The sequence below is a fragment of the Rhinopithecus roxellana genome, chromosome 17, assembly GCF_007565055.1.
Source record: "Rhinopithecus roxellana isolate Shanxi Qingling chromosome 17, ASM756505v1, whole genome shotgun sequence".
Classification (NCBI taxonomy): domain Eukaryota; kingdom Metazoa; phylum Chordata; class Mammalia; order Primates; family Cercopithecidae; genus Rhinopithecus; species Rhinopithecus roxellana.
In genome coordinates this window covers 68,435,708-68,456,064 of record NC_044565.1, presented here as the reverse complement: position 1 = coordinate 68,456,064, position 20,357 = coordinate 68,435,708, and the positions used below count along the sequence as shown (strand labels likewise).

At 51.5% G+C, this 20,357-nt stretch overlaps 1 protein-coding gene across 1 annotated transcript in view; it reads left to right on the top strand.

Annotated features, from left to right (window-relative positions):
* OTOF (otoferlin) overlaps window positions 1-20,357 on the top strand; it is a 102,190-nt gene that overhangs the window by 53,873 nt on the left and 27,960 nt on the right. The window contains 7 exon segments of the mRNA XM_030921047.1: window positions 1,403-1,476; window positions 2,839-2,906; window positions 2,908-2,966; window positions 3,455-3,509; window positions 10,218-10,349; window positions 15,538-15,600; window positions 15,996-16,080. Of these exon segments, the coding sequence (XP_030776907.1) occupies window positions 1,403-1,476; window positions 2,839-2,906; window positions 2,908-2,966; window positions 3,455-3,509; window positions 10,218-10,349; window positions 15,538-15,600; window positions 15,996-16,080 (536 nt within the window).

The following is a 20,357-nucleotide window of genomic DNA, read 5'->3' as shown; positions in this document are numbered from 1 at the left end:
GGAATTCAAGAACATGCTAATGTTCCCTAGATTGTGAGCTGCTGCCATGTGAAAAGGGTGATTCTCAATTGCTCCCTCACTGGGATATGAACATGCTTTGTCTTGAATATGAACAGTAAAGAAAGGCTCTGGGGTTGGGATAGGGCCAGGTTTGGGGAATAAGATTGGCTCCACCATCCTGAGGAGAGAGGCTTGAGGTTTCTAGGTCATCTGCCTGAGGACAGAAAGATTTTCCCCTATCTCCCATTGCCCAGCATAAAGAACAAGGATCTGGGGTCTTAGAAACCATAGTCAAGCCCCCACAGGGAGATGTGTGACCCAAAAAGGGTGGACTCTGCTGTAAGTGAGCTCTAGGTTGGAGCCTGCACCTGGCCCCACCTGGGCCTACAGGATGATGGGGCCACACCCAGGAGGAGGGAGAATGGGAAGTGGAGGGAGTCAGGTATCCACTCATGCAATATGGATGGGGTAATGGAACACTGCACTTTACCCCCTGCTGATCCTGCTCCTGGTGCTTCCTGGCACCAGGAACCACAGGCTCGGCTGCAGGGACATCACTGAAGGGCAGTGAGGACCCCTGCCCCTTTTCCTCAGTCCTCCGGACTGCAAGGCCCTTCGCCTGGGGGCACAAAGCCACAGCAAGCCAGAGGAAGAGGTAGGAACTATGGAGCCTGCCATAAGTTCCTGGGGTTGGGGGAAAGGGGAATTCGGCAGTGAGAGGGGACAGGTAGAAGGGGCAAAAGCCAAGACCGAAGATAGATGGGAAAGGGCCTATCTCCCCCTTTTTCATGGGGACCAAGGAACATCCCAGAACACGGAGAGGCTGGAGAAAGACAAGTCAGGCTTTGAGCACCGAGGCCATCTGAGAACTGAACAGCTCGTATCAACCACATCTCCCATCTCCTCACCGGCCTCTGTCCCTGAGTCCTCTCTGGTCCCTGCCCCGCTGTTCGGATGCTCTGTCTCCGGTCCTCGGGCTTTCTCTCCAACCAGCTGAGCCAGGGAAGATGAGGGTGGGGACACTGGCAGGGCTCGGAGCTCTGAGGAGACTAGACTGAGGGGCTGGGATCAGACTGAAAAGTCCAAGACCCAGAGGAGCTCCAGTTAAAATGGCTCTTCCCGGCTCAAGGCCACGTTCCCTGCTTGCTGGGGACCCCATCCCTCTCCTCTGTGTGTGAAAGGGTGGCAAAGGGGGAAGTGGAGGGGTCTCTCTCTGCCCTCATTCCCCCTCATGGCTCCCAATTTGGGAAGACAGATCCCGACCTATTTCAGGACCAGTAGGTGAGGGGCCGGGTCCATCTCCCTTCTCTGATATGTTCTCTCATGTTTGGCTCTTCTGTGTTTGTGTGTTTTCCTCCACGCGTCCCTCTCCCTGCACCTCATTCTGGCGGCCTCCTCACAGAGCCGGGAGGAGCGTGTTCTCCGCCATGAAGCTCGGCAAAAACCGGTCCCACAAGGAGGAGACTCAAAGACCAGGTAGGACAGGCGCCGCGTCCCCCAGTCAGCCCCGCGCCTCGCGGCTCCCTCCCGCCGCTTGCCAGCCGCTGCCCAGCTGCCAAAAGGTCCTCCTGGGATTGGTCGTCCAGAGCCATCTGGGAGGGGCATGGACTCTCATTGGCTGGCCCAGGGCCAGGCCCCGCCCAGTGAGGCGAGGCCCTGTAGGAAGGGGCCGCCCTGGGGCCGAGGGAGGGAAACGGGCCGCGCCCTCTATCGGCTGGGCCTGGTTACAAAGCTCCTCCCGCCCTCGTTGCTCCTGGTTCTTTCTTCTTCACACAGAAGCCCAGAGTTTTAATTAGAGCAGAGAATATCCATCAAGAAATGCTGTTTGGCCAACTCCCTATTTCTGGGGGGAAACCGGCGTCCCACTAGTGCAGGGTTGGCGGCAGGCCTCGCCAGCGCGCTCTCATCAGGCTGCAGCCTGGCCTTAGGGGAGGTCCTGGGGGCGCTGGAGGGCGCGGAACGAGCCTGGGAGGCTGGAGCAGCAGGTGGCACTGGGCCCTCTCAGAGCAGCGGCTGGAGAGGGGAAGACAGGCAGGGAGGCCTGGAGGAAGACAAGGGGAGAAATGGAGAGGACACGGGAGCTGGGAGGGGGCCATCTTCTCCATCACGGGCCCACCATTGGGGCTCCCAGCTGCCCTCCCCCAGCATCCCCTCTGTGGCCCAATGGCCCTCAGACTCTCTCCCCCACCCTCTTGCCCCCATGCCAATACCAGCCGTGCCCTTCACCTTCTTAAATGGAGAGAGTACAGCTGCTGGCTGAGGACCAAACCCAGTATCCTTGGGTGGCTTTTCGGAATCTACATGTCTGCATCTCATTAGATGAATACCAGTACATTAGGTTCTGAATTCCATCAGCTATTTGATATGGATAAGTTACTTCCTAAGCCTTCGTTTCCGTACCTGTGACATGAGAATAATGCCCATCTTGGCAGGGCACAGCTCTAAGGACTAGAGATACTCATGTAAAGTCCTGGTGTTGTGCCTGGAACAGAGTATCCACCCAATAAATGGTAGCTATTTATTGAGAGGTGCAAAAGTATGGATTCTTTATTCCCTACCTTCATCCACAAGGGATATTCAGTGCCTAAGTAAGTACAATGCAATAAAAGAGCATTCAATTAAAATAAAAAGGCAAGACCAGACATAATATCCGTTCAAATCCAAGATCAGGATTAGGTAGAAAAACATTGCAGTTATTCAGACCATAACATTCTAAGCAGTAGCAACTAAGTAAACCTCGAATTTAACTCTCAGCTTTCTGGATGCCAGAGTAAAAGGAGAAACAGTCACTATCTCACCATCAGTCAGCCCACCTAACCAGTCTTTCATCTTCCCCAGATGAACCAGCAGTGCTGGAGATGGAAGACCTTGACCATCTGGCCATTCGGCTAGGGGATGGACTGGATCCCTGACTCGGTGTCTCTAGCCTCAGTCACAGCTCTCACCACTAATGTCTCCAACAAGCGGTGAGTGGATGGGAGCCCCACAACCCCAACTGCTCCCACCCTGTCAGGCAGGACCTTGCTATGATTGAAATTTGGGTAGGGAAGAATCAGGGCCCATGGACAGCTTTTTCCTAACCTAATCTTACCCTTTTCTGCTTTTTCTTGGGTGTTTCTCTCACCTCTCTCCCTGCAAAAGCAGAGCACAGCAACTGCAGGCCTTTTCTCAGGTCTTTGAATACCTCCCAGCCCAAGGAAGCCACAGACCTGCCCACCCCATATTTGAAGCTATTGACCCCATGTCTGTCTCCCTGTTACTTCTGCCTATGATTAGTTCTCTGTGTCGAGGCCTCTGAAGGTAACTAATCCCCACTATTCTTGGCAGTGCTTGAGTGTTTAAAGACCACGATTCTGTCCCTCTGCCCACTCCCAGGTCTAACCACTGTCCATGCCCTCCTCCCCCAACAAGCAGTCCCCATACACCAGGCCTGATGATACATTCTGTTCCTCAGATCTAAGCCAGACATTAAGATGGAGCCAAGTGCGGGGCGGCCCATGGATTACCAGGTAGGTGGGCACCTGGAGGCCTCATGTCTTTCAGACTCTGCTTTAGTGGGGGATTCTAGCTGGAAGTGCGTTATCCAGTATATTGAGGCATGGATCCAGGGGTCATAGAGAACCACAAGCTGAATATGTTTCCAAAGTAAGCTTGTTCCTGGGAGGCATTCCTAGAAATACCATCAGTAGAGAGATACAAACCCAAAGAAAAGCTTGAGAACTCTGCCTATGCTAATCAAAGCCCTTCCAGTATTTCATGTTCAGCATTGGACTTCATAAAGTGAGAAGCACCTAGCAAAACCATAAAGAGACCAAGGAGAACTACAAAGAAAGTATTCAAACCATTAAAATAAGGGCCTTTGAAGAAAGTTTTCCTGGAATGATTTTTAAATTGTTGTTTTGTATTATTTGATTGGTGGAAGTGATGTCGATTCTGGTTATCTCTGGATGCTGGGAATGTGAGTGATTTTTTGTTCTTCTTTTTGCTTCTCTGTATTTTATGAGATTAACACAACTTTTTTATTTGTATGCTTCTAAGACTAGAGACAAAAGACTGAGACAAAGAGAGGTTGACAGCTAGCTGTAAGAATGTGAATGTGGCCAACAGTGCAGGTGGGACAGGTGATGAGCATGTCTGGTGGCTGCTGGGACACCATCTCTCAGGAAAGGCCCAGGGACCCTCCATTGCTCCAGACTCTCCCTGGGAGGCTAACAAGGCTCAGCTATAAATCAGAAGACTGCTGGGCATTCCTAGCATTGAGTGAGAATGCTGGCTGCTCAGAGGGGACAGGGCTTGCAAGAGATCTCACCTGGCTGCCACTGCACTTCTGTCCTGGATATGTTCTGTCTGGGTATCAGCACCAGGCCCCAGAATCAGAGTGAGCCCTGTCTACCAGGGTAGAGCTTTATCTTTGATACCTAGTTCCCAGACCCCATGCACACCAACACTTCTTTACAGAAAACCCCACTTCCCCTCACTCAGGTGATGAAGGAAAGGATAAGATGGCACTTTTCTATGTAAAAGGTACATCTGGCCATGTTTTCTCCAGAATATACCTCATCTCCCTTCATCTTTGTTTTAGTTAATTTCCACCTACTCAGCACCTGTCTTCCCAGGTGCCTGAAAAACAGCCACAGGCAATGTGAAGTGGACCTGCCCCTATGGTTTTAAACAACTTTAAGCCATTGGGTTCCTTGGAGGTTTGAGAATCCAGGCCCCCTCACCTCTGCCAAAACCCAAAACACAAAGTGTCCTGAGACTTCCGAAGGCTTTTCCAAGGGATTAGGTTCAGGGTTTTGTTTCTCTGTGTGCCAAGAACAGAAAATTTCCAAAGAACAAAGACCCCAACTCAGAGATGATGTCACTGGCCTGAGAGGTAAGAGCACATCAAAACTACAGTCATTATTGTTCGTGAAACTTATTTCTGAAGGTTTATGCTGTGCCAGGCACTGTACTAGGAGCCATATATATGTTTCCATTGAAGTTAATGTAATTCTTCAACCACCCAAATATATGTGTTACTGCATTTTATAGGTAAGAAAGTGAGGCCCCAGGAAGGTCAGGAGCTTGTCCCAGGTCCTTGCCACATTTAGCCAAGGCTAGAGCCAGGGTTCAAGGCCAGGGGTGTCTGGCCACAGCTGTCAGAACAATTGACTTCTCTATATCAAGACTTCTAGACAGCTGCTCCCTTCGGGTACCTGGTTCATCTTCCTCTTGCTGCTTAGTGCTTGTTTTCCACATCTTTTCAGACTGCTTCCCACCAGAGACTTTTATTAACTGAACCAAACATTGTCCCCTCCAAAGCCTTTTTAAACCGAAGTGAACAAAACAGTTGTTGTATTTAACTGGTAGCACAGTGTTTCCTGACAAGTTCATTCACAGCTCACCTTGCAAACATTTGAGAGAGAGCTATGAGGATGCAAATGTGAAATTATTTTCACTTCCAATGCATACAATGTATAATGCAGTAAAACCAGGCCGGGTGCAGTGGCTCATGCCTGTAATCCCAGCACTTTCAGAGGCCAAAACGGGTGGATTGCATGAGGCCAGGAGTTCAAGACCAGCCTGGCCAACATGGTGAAACCCCGTCTCTACTAAAAATACAAAAATTAGCCAGTCATGATGGCGCATACCTGTAATCTCAGCTACTTGGGAGGCTGAGGCAGGAGAATCGCTTGAAGCCGGGAGGTGGAGGTTGCAGTGAGTCGAGACTGCATCACTGCACACCAGCCTAGGTGACAGAGGGAGACCCTGCCTGTCTCAAAAGAAAATTATAAATAAACAATAAAAAGCAATAAAACCAGATGCAACTTCACTCTCTTGAAGACTTTGGGTTTGATGAGTTATAAAGACCTCAGGAAGGACATCTCGGTGGTGAGAGGAGGGGAGACTTAGCTGAACTCAGCTCCAGGAAGGGTTGTGAGGGTTCAGGACCATTCTAAAGGTTATGGCACTGAAAGAAGCCTGGAGATAAAAGGACCGTGGCATTCCCATGCTCCTTGTTTCTTCCATTTAGAATGCATGTCACATGTAAACTCTTTCCTGATTATTGCCGTCTCCAAGGCAAGAAACCACAGTCATCCCCTGTGAATGTGCAGTTTCCCCACCAGAGTGAGCAATGCTTGGCACTTGGCAGACATGTTCTTGGTGGGTCAAGGGGTCTTGAGTCTCTTCATTACCCTCTCTTCCTGGCACCAAGACTTAATACATTGTCACCCAACATCTCTCCAGTTTCCACCTCCATTTCATGCCCCTGCCGCTGACCTGAGGTCCCCAGCCTCAATTGCATGCTTATACCCACTTTCTACCTGGCCTCTCTGCCCCATATTGCCTCCTCCACTCCAACCTCTATGTCAGCACTGGAGCAATCTTCTGAAAATGCAAATCTGGTCATGTCACATCTCTGCCACCTGGAAAAGTGGGGAGTGGGTAATGGATGTTGCAGAAGGGCAGTACTAAAGGGCACACCAACTCTCATCTCTAGCTCCCAGCGGATGTTCTTGAAGCTGGATCAGGTCCCTGGGAAGCAGGTCACAAAGCATCATTACTCTTGGGTTTCCCCAGGACAGGGGTATAGATTTACTACTCAGCATTATTCCTTGTGATTGCTTTCATCAAGCCACTGGGGAGTATGTCCCTTATCTTGAAAGGAGATGGTGGATAGTCAGCTGGTCAGTTGGTCCCAGCTGTGGCTCCGTTTGCCTCTTCATCTTCCACCCTGGGAAAATAGAGTCCTTTGCTGATGACTGGAGAGAAGGATGGGCAAGCCCCTCCCCCAGAACCCTGTAGAATGAGCAGCTGTATTTTATTTTTTATTTCAAGTGCATCATTTCTCCTTCCTAGAGCCCCAGGCGGGGTGGGAGGCAGCAGGAATGGCATTCCCCTTCCCCCAACACCATGCACATGGTGGTCTTTCTCCAGCGCCCTCAGCTTCCTCTCGGGGCTGCCCCTCAACCAGCAATGAGCACCCTCTGGAGCTTCTCTTCCCTCCATTGCTCCTTCAAGCTTCTGCCCACCTCCGCCTGCACCCTCCGCCTCTACTGCCAGAGCTTCTGTCCAGGTTGTCACCTTCACTGGCTCTGCTCCAGGGAGGAAGGGAGATACGTATGAGTCCTGAAATGGGGGACAGGGACAAGTAGCCGGTCCTATGGCCATGCCTCGAGATGGAAAACATAAAACTTAACCATTCTCTTGGCAGTGGCTTATCTTCAGTGACTTGCCACTGGCTTATCTTCAGCAGATGCCAAAACTACGTCTGTCTGCTTCCCAGTCTTGAGTTATAGAAAGCCTTTTTTATTGTTGGTGGGGGCATGAGTTGCGGAAAAATTCATGGGGTTTTTTAAAATCTTTGGCAAAAAAGTGTTCGTGGAAGTTAAAACTCTATAAACTATTGTGCAAAGGAGGACTTCTAGTGTCTGTTTGCTCTCTTCACAGTAAACTTCTCAGAGCTAAGTTAATTAGTCCTATTTCCTTTTTATCTCCCTGAAGGAGTGCTGAATATTGAACTTCTGTGAAGCTCCAGATTCTAAGCTTTTACTTCTGTCCCTTTGGCACTTCACATTCGAAACAGAAATGTTTGCTTCCTAGTTCAAGTGTCACTTCATTTGTAAATATCCCATTTCCTGGCAATGTTCTCATTAATATTGGAATTTCTATTTCCTTAACCTGATTACTTCTGATGTGCAGATTTTTCTTTGCCCTCAGGATGTGTTTCAGACTTTGATGGATACTGGATGATCATTTTAGTGGTTATTCTTTTTCATGAAAAGGGAAGATAATTCTCTCGAGTAAAGTTGTGTTTAGAAGTTGCATCAAAGCACAACTAAAACATGAAACCTCCAAGATGACAGGCATGAAGAGCAGCCTTCAGAGTCTCATTAGAAAAATGTGCTGGGCGCGGTGGCTCACGCCTGTCATCCCAGCACTTTGGGAGGCCGAGGCAGGTGGATCACGAGGATAGATTGAGCCATCCTGGCCAACACGGTGAAACCCCATCTCTACTAAAACTACAAAAATACGCCGTGCGGTGGCAGGCACCTATAATCCCAGTTACGCGGGAGGCTGAGCCTGGAGAATAGCTTGAACCCAGGAGGTGGAGGTTCAGTGAGCCTAGATCGTGCCACTGCACTCCAGCCTGGGCAACAGAGTGAGACTGTCTCCAAAAAAATAAAAAGAAGAATGTACTGAGGTCCACACTTATTCTAGCTGGGGAAAGACTTTTCTGTTAAAACACACGTTTGAGAGAGGCAAGTGAATCAACCATTCTAAGTATCATGCACAGCCTCACCTACTTGAGAGATCAACCGCTTAGCTAAAGGGAGATTCTATTGGAGTCACTCACATTTTATAGAGCTTTCTGCCGTTGAGGATGCATTTTGACACACATGATCTCATTTAACCTGCACACAACCTTATGGGTAGTTGGTATCTTTGCTCATAGCTGAAAAACACAAGGCTATATGGTCATTTGCCCTCACACCTGGCAACATCTTAGGTCTGGGGTTCAATGCCAAGTTCAGCAATCCCCAGTACATGCCTCTATCCATCTCACCATGGCCACCCTGACAGGAACTGACACCTCCAAATCCAAATGAGACCTGGTGGCTTAAAATGAGTATTCGGGAAAAGTAGTAGTGAAGTCAAACATTACCAGTGCTCTGGCTCTCTCTCTCTGTCTCTCTCTCTCCTTATGTCTTTTTAGCTTAAATAGCCAATAATCAACTGGGCGCAGTGGCTCGTGCCTGTAATCCCAGCACTTTGTGAGGCCAAGGCAGGCAGATCACCTGAGGTCAGGAGTTCAAGACCAGCCTGGCCAACATGGTAAAACCCTCATCTCTACTAAAAAAAAATACAAAAATTAGCCAGGTGGGGTGGCACGTGCTTGTAATCCCAGCTGCTCAGGAGGCTGGGGCAAAAGAATCGCTTGAACCCGGGAGGTGGAAGCTGCAGTGAGCCAAGATCACGCCACTGCACTCCAACCTGAGTGACAGAGAGAGATTCACTGTGAAAAAAAAAAAAAAAAAGCCATTAATCATTTGTGGTAAGCTCCACAAGGAAGAATTTGTTGCAATCCCACCTATCCCTGGCTCCAGCAGGTTTCCAGGAAACATTTGTTGCATGAATGAACAACTGAAAAAGGGCTTCCCAGGAATATAAGTAAGATTGCAGAGAGCTGGATGCAATGTAAAGGACACAGCAGAGTGCATATACAACATATAATCAGTAGGCTGAAAAAGGCAGCTCAGGCAGGCACCAAAGCCACACTGGCCATTCAAACAAAGAAATTCAGCAAAAGGAGAAGGGGCAGGAATGTGGAAAGGGCGGGCCAAATTCCAGAAACGCAAAGACATATCAGAAGCTTGCAGGCTTACACGAGAATTCCTGGAGCAGGAAATTAAATGCAAGTTAATGAAGACTTTAAAAGCTTTATTCCTGAGTGCATGAAACCTATGACATGGGTTTGGCAGCTCTTTCTGAAGCAGAGACATTAACGCTAGGGAAGAATGCAGGGCACTTAGCATCACCTAGGAGCTTTAAAAATACAGATGCCAGGCCGGGCACGATGGCTCATGCCTATAATCCAGCACTTTGGGAGGCCGAGGCAGATAGATCGCTTGAGGCCAGGAGTTTGAGAACAGCCTGGCCAACATGACAAAACCCCATCTGTATAAAAAATACAAAAATTAGCCCAGTGTGGTGGTGCACGCCTGTAATCCCAGCTACTCAGGAGGCTGAGGCAGAAGAATCACTTGAACCCAGGAGGCAGAGGTTGCAGTGAGCCAAGATCGTGCCACTCCACTCCAGCCTAGGCAACAGAGTGAGACTCTGTCAAAAAACTAAACTAAAAATAAATAAAAATACAGATGCCTGAGCTGCATGCCCCAGGATTGGATTGGATTGGTCTGGAGATGGCCTGGGCATCAGGGTTTTTAATGCCTCTCCCTCCCTCCAGCCCAGCAAGGTAAGTCTAGTGAACACTGACTTAGAGGTTAGCCAACTCATACTCCTCTATAAATGAAGACACTGAGGCTTGGAAGGAGAAGGAGCCCAGGATCACCCCGCAGATGAGAGGCAGTGGTCAGAGTGGAGTCCCGGAGGCCAGTGCTGGCTCTCAGGCCCTCCCTCTGACCCTGCTGCCCCAGCCCCTGGACCTTTGTGGGACCGGGCTCCGAAGCTTAGGCAGCTTTCCTTCTGGCTTCCCCTTCTCCTGCCTGTAGGTCAGCATCACGGTGATCGAGGCCCGGCAGCTGGTGGGCTTGAACATGGACCCCGTGGTGTGCGTGGAGGTGGGCGATGACAAGAAGTACACGTCCATGAAGGAGTCCACTAACTGCCCCTATTACAACGAGGTCAGTGGCCCTGTGGGGAAAGGAGACTCTGTAAATGTGGCAGGAGGGTGGGCCCCAGTCCTCCCCAAGAGACACAGGAGTCGCTGGGAGTCAAGAACCACACACGGCTACCAGCAGGGGTGACCCACCTTGTTACAACCCCCAGGACACTGACAAACAGAGCCACATCCTTGAATCCTCTGAAACCCCCAGTCTAGAGCACAGACTGACACTGGTCTTTGAAGTGTGCACCACCTGGGTGCCCCTGTGCAGACCCCAGCAGTGCCTGTGAAAGACCTGCCCCCACCCCACTCCCCAGGAGGCCTGGTCCCCACTGTTTTCCAGGCCAGAGCCCAAGGACAGAGCTGACTCATTCCAACCCATGGCGGCATTGGCACCATTAGTAAGCACTTTCTACCAGCCAGGCATGCTCCTAATTGCTTCTGAACTGGACCATCCGAAGTTGTCACTATCAATTCCCTTTTACACAAGGGGACAGTGAGACTTCTGAAGGCAGACCTTGTCCAACGTCACAGTGCCAGCATCGCCCTTGGCGTGCTGGTGGGGTTCTGCCTTCTTGGCTCAGCTCCTTCATGGTTGCCTGAACTTCTGCGGGTTTCCCTCCAGAGCACTGGCCTTGACTTTGGGGTGTGAGAGAGAAAACATTTGTTACCCACTCCTCTTCTTTCCAGCCATTTGAGGCCACATCAAGGGTGAGGGAGCTCAGAGACCCTCTACTTCAATCTCCCCATCTTATAGAGGAGGATACTGAGGCCTCCATATGGAAGGGCCTTGCCCACAATCTCAGAGAGTGTTGCTGATGGAGCAGGGGCCAGGCTGCCCACCCAGCTTCCAGCCCAGGGCTTTGGCCACCATCACAAATGTGGCACCTTGGTTCCCAGGCTCCAAACAGGACCCCATCATAATCAGCTCTGGGGAGGGATATGAGAAATACACTCACTCATCCAAACCCAAAGAATGGACTTAGAGGCATGAAGAACAGCGAAAGTGAGACTTTTAATAACGGTCTTGAAAGACGGAGTGTCTGGTAGGCAGGCACACCCGGGGCAGCCACAACATGTAATTTATCTCCTAGCATGCATGTCCCTTCCCCAGTTCCCTACTGGTCAAGTACTATGGGGTTACAATCTTCCCTGACATCGCCTAAGCTTCATTTTCCCCCTTATAAGGTTATACCCCACTCCCCTTCCCCATTTAAGTTTCAATTTCCCAATAACAAAACTTTCTTCCCTTTCATGGGCTGACCCCTCCTCTACATTCTGTTCGCTTATTGTGGCCTAGGTGCATGAGCCGTGTGGTTTGTTACATTCGCAGGTTGGATGCCAGTACTTAGACTTATCATGTCTTGAAAATGGGCCATTTAAAATGTTTTCTCACCAGGATGTCCAGGCCTTTCCCAGATGCCTGAGCACACATCAGACTAACCCAGAAGCCACTGGCCTGGGCTCTGCCATCCCTTTCCTGGAGGGTTCCCCAGTCTGTTTCTCCTGGTGGCTCCAGGCAGTGAGGGGTGCCAGGCTGGCCCAAGTAAGGCAGCTGAGTCCCGTACCCTGAGGTGGGTGAGGACTGAGGTGCCCCCTGTAGCTTGGGGGAGGGCATTTCTCAGGCCGCTCTGAGAGTCCTTGGACTGTGCACCTGCAGGAAGAAAACCCAGGCCCACCTCTGTCCTTCAGCCCACGCCTGGCCGAACCCTCCTTTGTGACCACAAATCAACTCCACTCTCCCAGCTGCTTTCCCACAGGCCCCCAGAGCTGGACATCCTGCTCAGGACCCCTCCAGCCCCAGGGACATTCAGGATTGACATCTCTGGCCTTACGTTAGGACACATCCTGACTGGACAAGCCTCTGCCTAGAAAAGCATCTATGTCCCCATGACAGGCATGGAGACAGGTCCCTGTGGCCCCTGTGGTTATTCGATAGCAGTGAAGCCACTTTTGTTGACTTAAGGGATCTCCCTCCACCAGGCCCACGCACCTTGGGTTTCATTCAAATTACTTCCTCTTTCCCAAGGGTATAGAGCTGCTCTGCCAACTCTGTGGCTCCTCCAGAAAACTCCCCCTCACCTGGCAGGGCCCAGCTCAAATGTTCTTACTACTGAGCAGCCTTGCCTCCTGTGTCTGGGTCAGAGGTCAGCTCCCCTTTCTCTGCAGTGTTAATGTCCCAGAATTGAGGTTGGTCCTCTGTGTCTCTGTCCTCCTGGTGGACTGGAGGCTCCCAATCTCCTGCCTCGCTGTATCTGTTCAGAGCCAGGCATGTACTCGGAGGGGTTCAGTAACACTCACCCAAAGGAAGACACAAACATCCACAGAGCATCTGCCGCGCAGCAGACGGTGGCACGTGGGGCAAGATGGAGGCTGCTGAGATGGAGGCACAGTTTCCGCCCTGCACAGGTCCCTTCCTCATTTCAGCCTAGAATCTTTCTAAATTCCCTATTTATATCCTCTAAGACTATTCATTCTTCTCATCTTCAGACTATTTTAAATGTGTCTCTGATCACATTTTTGTTCTTTTTCACAAACCCAAATAGCTCTGATTTTGTTTCTGTTTCCTCTAAACTAGGGTTTCTCAAACTCAGCACTGTGGATATCTTGGACTGGATAATTGTGGTGGGATTGTCCTGTGCCGTGTAGGATGCGAGCAGCATCCCTGGCCTCTACCCAGTAGATGCCAATAACAACTCCTCTTAGTTACAGCAACCAAGACTGTTTCCAGACATGCCAAATGTCCCCTGAAATCGCCCCCAGTTGAGACCACCATTGTAAACTATCTTGCTATGATTCCTTCCAGCCCCAAATCAGCCTTTCCAGCCCCAAAGCTTTCTTTCCCTTTTCTTATCTTTCTATGCCACATTCCTTTTCAATGAAGGACATCCTCCTCATCGTGGGAATGTATTATTTCTGAGTAATTATCTGAGCTGGCAGGAACCTTCCTTTGGCTCCATTAAAACAACAGAGGGAGGTGGGAGCAATCAACATGACTTAGCAGGTATCCAAGCTATTACCAAAGGAAAATATGCTCAGGAAATACCAGGAATTTGATTGCAGACAGTTCAGAGAGTTCGGGATTCTGGTCCTAGCTCAGATAGCTCGCTCCCCTGGGGCTGGCACAGCTGTGGGCACCTGGCCTGATTGCCCTGCCTGGCCCAGAGCCTGCCTGTGTGCAGGGAAACTCACAACCTTTGCCTTTCCAGAACAAGCTGGCCATTCACAAACCAGACTAAGGCTCCTTTTCTGTGTATCCTGTGTGTGTATCAGGCCCCGCCCTGGGCATCTTGGGAGTGCTGCCATCTTCCCTCCTGCCAAAAATCCACCTCTCCCCTTTGCCTTGGATCCTTCTCTTTCTACAGCTCAAAGAACCTGGAATAGCACAGCCCAACTCTGTCTTCGTTTTTATTCCAGCCCCTTCTCCCTTGCCTGTAAGGTGTTCTACTCCAGCATATGCTAAGTACAACCATGAAGACCCATGTGTGCTCAAGGACAGGAACTAGGAGTCTGTCACCTCTCTCTGGGCCTTTCCTCATTCCCACACACCTCTCCAGTGACCTCCTTTTTTCCTCCTCCCCTCCACAGGCAGACCACTTGGCTTGTCCTCACTTCCTCCGCGCAGTCACCCCTCAATCTCTGCAGGGTTTCTGCCTGTAGATGTCATTGACACTGCTCTCCTCAAGGTCACCAAGGACCTTGCTGTTCCTGAGTATAATGTCCATGTCTTCCTCCTCTCCCTTGATCACCCAGTTTCTTTCATCCTGCTGCCTGCCGCTCCTCTTGGGGGCCCCTCACACCACTCTCCTGCTTCCCCTGTCTCTCCAGTTCCATCTCCCTGGCCTGACTTCTTGGCTGAAAGGCAGTGGCTTCTTGGAGCCCTGACCTGGGCCTGCTTCCCCTCCCATGCTCTCCCCAGGTATCTCCTCCATCCCCAAGGTGTCAGTTACCATCTTGTGCTGATGATTTCCAAATCCATATCCCCACCCGCCTCCCCAGAGCTTCAGAACCCCGGCCAGCACACCCCGGGCCTGTTAGTGTCATGCACAGCCTGTTTACCGTGTGCTTACCATGGGTGCACACCTGGGTTAAAGACTTGACCAGGTTGTCTCATTGCAACTTCACAACCACACCTTGAAGACCGCATGTGAATGGCACCCTTGGAGCAGTTCAGCACGACAGCCCTGGATCATATTTCCACATCATAGTATAATAGATAAACTGAGGCTCAGGCAAGAAAGTGATTGGCCCAGCAGTAACAGCCAGGTGGGGCTGGCTCTGAAGCTTTACCCTCAGCGCTCACGGGCCAGCCCCCAGCAGCCAGGAGCATGTTCTCTTCGAACATTTACCCTAAGCACTTTGGAAACATTTCTCCTTTCTTCTCCTTTCTCCCCCACCACAGTTCACCAAAGCAGCAGCCCCTCTACTTACTGCCCCACACCCTCATCCTCAGCGCCTGCACACCCAGGCCAGGGGAAGAGATGGAGACTGCAAGTGCGCATGGCAGCCCACAACACCAAAGGACAGTGCACGCCCATGGCATTTCACATGGACTGCCAACTAAGTCCTTTGGCACACCGTGGTTCATCTGCTCTGAGGCTTGTGTTATTTTACAGCTTCACCTCTCTGAATTTGGGATGTGTCTCCTAGGCAGCCTTGTGGCTTCATGGCAATGTCCATGTGGCCTGTTAAACCATAGTATATCTTACAGCCAGTAGCCACTTTGGATTTGGTAAATTATGTTACATTGTCTCATCAGAGCCTCATAAAAAGACTCTGAGGTGGGTGTCATTATTCCCATTTCACAGCTCAAGAAACTGAGGTTCAGAGAATGTGTTGCTCAAGGCCACACAACTAGGAAGGTGCAGAGCGGGGACTAGAACCCAGGTCTCCTCGCTCCCTGGCCCTGTGCCTCTTCTGAGCACAGTGCAAGGGCATAGGCTCTTCCACCTACTGTTCCCAGTTCCTTCCCCACCCTACACTAGCCAGCACCAGCCCCACCTAGGGGATGGGGCTCTGCTTCCTACCACCCACCACCAGGATCAATCAGGATCAGATGAGTTGCCTCTGCTGCTCCTCTGAACTTTGGGGCTCAGGGCAAATGGCTGGGGTGCAGACAGGCACTGCGAGGAGGGAGGGGCCCAGCACTGCCTGGGCTGTTGCTGCTGCCCACAGTGACAGCAGGCCCGGATCCTTCCCCTCTCCAGTACTTCGTCTTCGACTTCCATGTCTCTCCTGATGTCATGTTCGACAAGATCATCAAGATTTCGGTGAGTGGGGAGCAGCCCCTGGCAGGCAGGACCACTCCCTCAAACTGCACCTTTGTGCACACTTGAGAGGAGCCCCCTCTGTCTATACCTGTCATAAAGAGGCAGTGCCGTGCCTGGACACATGGCTGAGCAAGTGGGGCACAGGCTGGATTCTGGCCCCCACCCACCCCTTTCATCCGGTGCCTCTGAATAGTGTATTCGCCCGTACACAGTGGCCAGCGAGAAACTGGCGTGGGCAGGAGGAGCTGATGCTGAGCCTCAGCAAGCCACCCCACTCTGCCAAACGCCCCCCCCACCCCCACCCGCTTCATCATAAAGCTCAGGTCCCACCACTGCCCCATGGAAGGCCTCACCCTCGCCAGGCCTGACGGGTGGGCTGTGGTTCTGCCTGAAAGGTGATTCACTCCAAGAACCTGCTACGCAGTGGTACCCTGGTGGGCTCCTTCAAAATGGACGTGGGAACCGTGTACTCGCAGCCAGGTGAGTACCTGCGCATGGCCAATCAGTCGAGGTGTACACCGCTCAGGGAGCATAGTGCACAGGGCCCTTCCCGCTGTGGCGGTTCCTGGGAAAAGCCTGGCAAGGACCACAGTCTGACGACTGTTAGTACACACAGCCATCTGGCTTGCAGAGAAGTGGCGCGCACAGTCTGTACACAAATGCAGTGAGCAACTGCGCACCCAGTCTGGTGGGTTCTCATTCATAATTAGGTCAGTAACTCCGCCCAGAGCCTGGAAGGAGCTCCATCGCACGCTCAGGAGTGCATGGCAGGCTGGCGCATCACTGGCCATAGGCAGGCTGATGAGTAGTGGTAGAGGATGCAGTGAGGGAAACCCGTCACAGCCTGCAGAGGGGCTGCACCTAGACTCCTGCCTCCTGGGCTGGCACCCACTGAGCAGAAAGGAACTCCCTTCCACCCCTCATAGGACCCTGCCATCCCCTATTACAGTTGAGGCTCAGAGCCAGGGCTTGCCCCAGCTGCACAGCTGGTCGGGGGTGAAGCCAGGTTGCGTGTCCCCAGAGCCTCGCTGAACCACACTATCCAATCTGAACGCGGTGACGCTCTCAGTCCAGATGTAGTGTGCTGGCCTCTGAGGGACGCTGGTCTCTGCTCTCAGTCCAGATGTAGTGTGCTGGCCTCTGAGGGACTCTGGTCTCTGAAAACACTTCTTACAAGAGCCCCAGGCTCTTGGGCAGCCATGTGGGCTCCATGGCGTCCTGTAGGCCAACACCAATGGGGTTGGCAAGGGAACCCCAAGGGGTGGCCCAGAGGGCTTGTGAGGTGGGCCAGGCAGAGGAAGTGCCTCAGCCTGCCAGATGACAGCTCACTCCGTGGGCAGGTTAGGGACCATCCCGTGTCCCTGAAGTGAATGCACTGCTCAGAGTGCCGTAATGACCCCATTAGGCCCTTTGACAATGACAACATAATTTCACCCAATTGTCACATTTGACCCTCACAAAACAGTAATGTAGGCAGCAGCATTTCTTCCCATTTTGTAGATGAGATAAATGAGGCTAAGAGAAATGAAGGGGCTTGGAGATACCACTAAACTAGTAAGTTGAACAAATTGGTGATCACTTGTGGTTCAACCTAAGAGATGTCCGCTGGCACACATTACAACTGTGACTCAGACCAGGGAGTCTGAGTCCAAAACCAAGATTATACATACAAAAATCACAAGATCATAGAACACTCAAGCTGCTCAAGACCTGAAAAACATCTAGTCCAGCCTCTCTGTGAAGATAAACTGAAGCCCAGGGTGTTGAAGGGGTTTTCCCACCATCTAGGAGTAGCACCCCTGTCTCCAGCTCCCAGACCAGTACCTTTGCCACCACCCCACACATGCCATGGCCCTCAGTGGAGGGCAGCCCTGCTGACCGTCAGTGCTGTGGGGAGTAGGGAAGAGCCGGCCTCCCGCCATGTTGCTTCCCTGGAAGCATGCATAGCTGTGGACCACTTGCGTGGAATGACTGGCATCCCTGAGGATGAGCTCCTCCCAGGGCTGAGCAGTGGCCCCGGTACCATTGGCGGGCCTGAGGCCAAGAGCCAAGAGAAAGTCAGGGGGTGGAGAAAAAGGCAGAGGTTAGTCTAATATGGACCTCTGGGCTTCTGGGTAGTAAAGTCCTGGTGAGGAAACCACCAGGGCATCAGTAAGTGCCAGACATTGGGCTAAGCTCACTGTCCCAGCAGGCCTCACCCTCACAACCCCATGTAGGTGTCATTCCCATTTCACCATAAGGAAACTGAGGCTCAGCAGGCCTGAGTTGGTCCAGGGCCACACTGTGAATAAGGAACAGAAACAGAATGTGGGCCCAGGTCTGGGTGAGACCAAAGCCCAGGTCTCCAGTCGGGTAACCCAGCTTGAGATTCGCCGCTCCTGCTGAATCCAGCCTTGAGCCTGGTGCCCTCCCAGGGAGAGAAGAGCCTGAAGTCACATGGGTCCTAGAGTTGAGACCCAGTGTCTTTACTCTGATGTCTCCAGTTTGGCCGGGACTTCTTGATGAGTCCTCGGTTCCAGCCAGGGCACTGTTGGACAGCATGCTCCCAGAGACACTCCTGGGTGCTGCTGGGAAGCTTTAGGTGGTGTCAATCTCTCTTGGAACTGGAAGGGGTTTCCCGAGAAACACTCTTCTCACCCTGGCAGGACCACATTTGTCATTTGTACCACCAGATGCAACAGCAGGAAACTGTTTACTCTTTGCTACTCTCTGTTGGGAGTGAGGATGGGCCATACACTCATCCTCATAGATCACAGAGGAAGTCTGGGCCATACACTCATCCTCATAGATCATAGAGGAAGTCAGGGGCTATACACTCATCCTCATAGATCAAAGAGGAGGTCTGGGATGTAGCAACTTCCCCAGCTGGGCTAGCCTTGACTGGCAGGTGTCAGCCCCAGGCTGAAGGGAGATGAAATGATGTTTCTGGCTGGTAAGCATATAGCTCAGGGTCTCATGTGGTCCTTGTATCTCTAGCCTGAGATCACACAGTATTAGGACTAGAAGGGCCTCAGAAGTCGTCAAGTGTTAACCTGATGTAGGGACCCCCACAGCACCATCTCTAATTGGTTATCTAACCTTACTTAGTCCTCCCAGAAATGGGGCACTCACTACCTCTTATTTTAGATATCTTCACTTTCTTTGGGTCATCTCAAAATCTGTTGCTCTGTAACCTTCACCCACTTTCACAGGTCTCTCTTTCAGGACAAAAAGAAAAATAGCCTTTAAATTTGAAGGCAGATTTTACATTCCTCCTGAATCTTATTCTCTTTGCCTTTCTAAATGTCCCCAATTCATCTAGCCATGCACACCTCTATACATCTACCCCATATCCATCCGTCCACTCACCCATCCATCTACAAATCCATGCACCCACCTGTCCACAGATCCACCCACCCATCCATGTATCCATCCATCCACCCACCCACCCACCCACCTGTCCACAGATCCACCCACTCACCCATATATCCATCCATCCACCCACCTACCCATTCATATATCTACCCACCCAGCCATCCACAGATCCATCCACCTACCCACCCATCCACAGATGCACCCACCCATATATCCATCCATCCACACACCCATCCGTATATCTACCCACCCACCTGTCCAGATATTAATGGCTCCTTCTATCCAATAATCCATCCACCATCTGTCCTTCTATCTCTCAGCTGGCCAGGCAGCTCACCATCCATCCCTCTGCCCATTTCTGCACCCATTTATTGAGCGATCTGTCTATCTCCTCATCCGACACACATCTGCTGTGGCAAGACCTGAAGTTCCTGGGATACCTGGGACATGGCCCCTCCCCGGAGGCCTGCCGGCCTGGCTGAGGCTCTCCAGTGACTCCTCATCTGTGTGCCTTCCTGCCTTCTCGCCTTGCTTGTCCCTCTCTTCAGATTCTACTGTGGCATTATCTTTTCTGAGACACTGGTGGCCTGGCTATTCTCAGAAAGGCAGAAAGGCCAACCTCTGCACATAGCCCCTAACATCTCTGGGAGCCCACCAGGGCCACAGGCTTGTAGGACGCAGGCCTGGGCTACAGTAGAAGGTGGAAGAGGAGAGAGTGACGAAGGGAGTGGAGGAGGGAGGTGCTGAGTCCCAGAGAGTTCGGTGCCCACAGAACATCCTGGGAAGCAGATTCCTAAGGCACGGTGATGCGCTTCCCTCTGCTTGCCCACTGGGCTTAAAGTAAACCTGAAGGAGCAAATCCTTCCCAAAGTGCCTCCTTCCCTGACATCTGTCCTTCCCTCTACACAGTCGTAGGCCACAGGACACTGGGATGAGACTGCCAGTCCCTGTCTTTAGGAGACTCTCAGTCTAAAATCAGAGACAAACAATACCCAGATGAGCACAGTGCACAGTGAGGTGGGAAATGTGCATAGAGAGCACAGAGAGCAAACACCAAAGAGCCCAGGACCAACTCTTCTGAGGAAGTCAGGGAGGGCTGCACGGAGGAGAAACTTGAGCAAAATGAGTAGAAGTTTACAAATTGAACAGGGAGAGAGAGAGATGGAGGTGGAGAGAGCAGGAATGAGGGCGTTCCAAGCTCAAAGAGCAGCAGATGTAAAGGCATGGAGGTATAAAAGGGCAAATCCTCAACACATGTTCAGCAAGGAAGAACACAAGGCTGGGTGGGCTCAGCAGAGGGAGTCAGGGAGCACTAAATCAGGAGCCCACAGGCCGTGCCTTTTGTCTTTACCCCAAGGCACTAGGAAGCCCCAGAAGGAGCTGAAGATGGGGAGCAGGAGCGT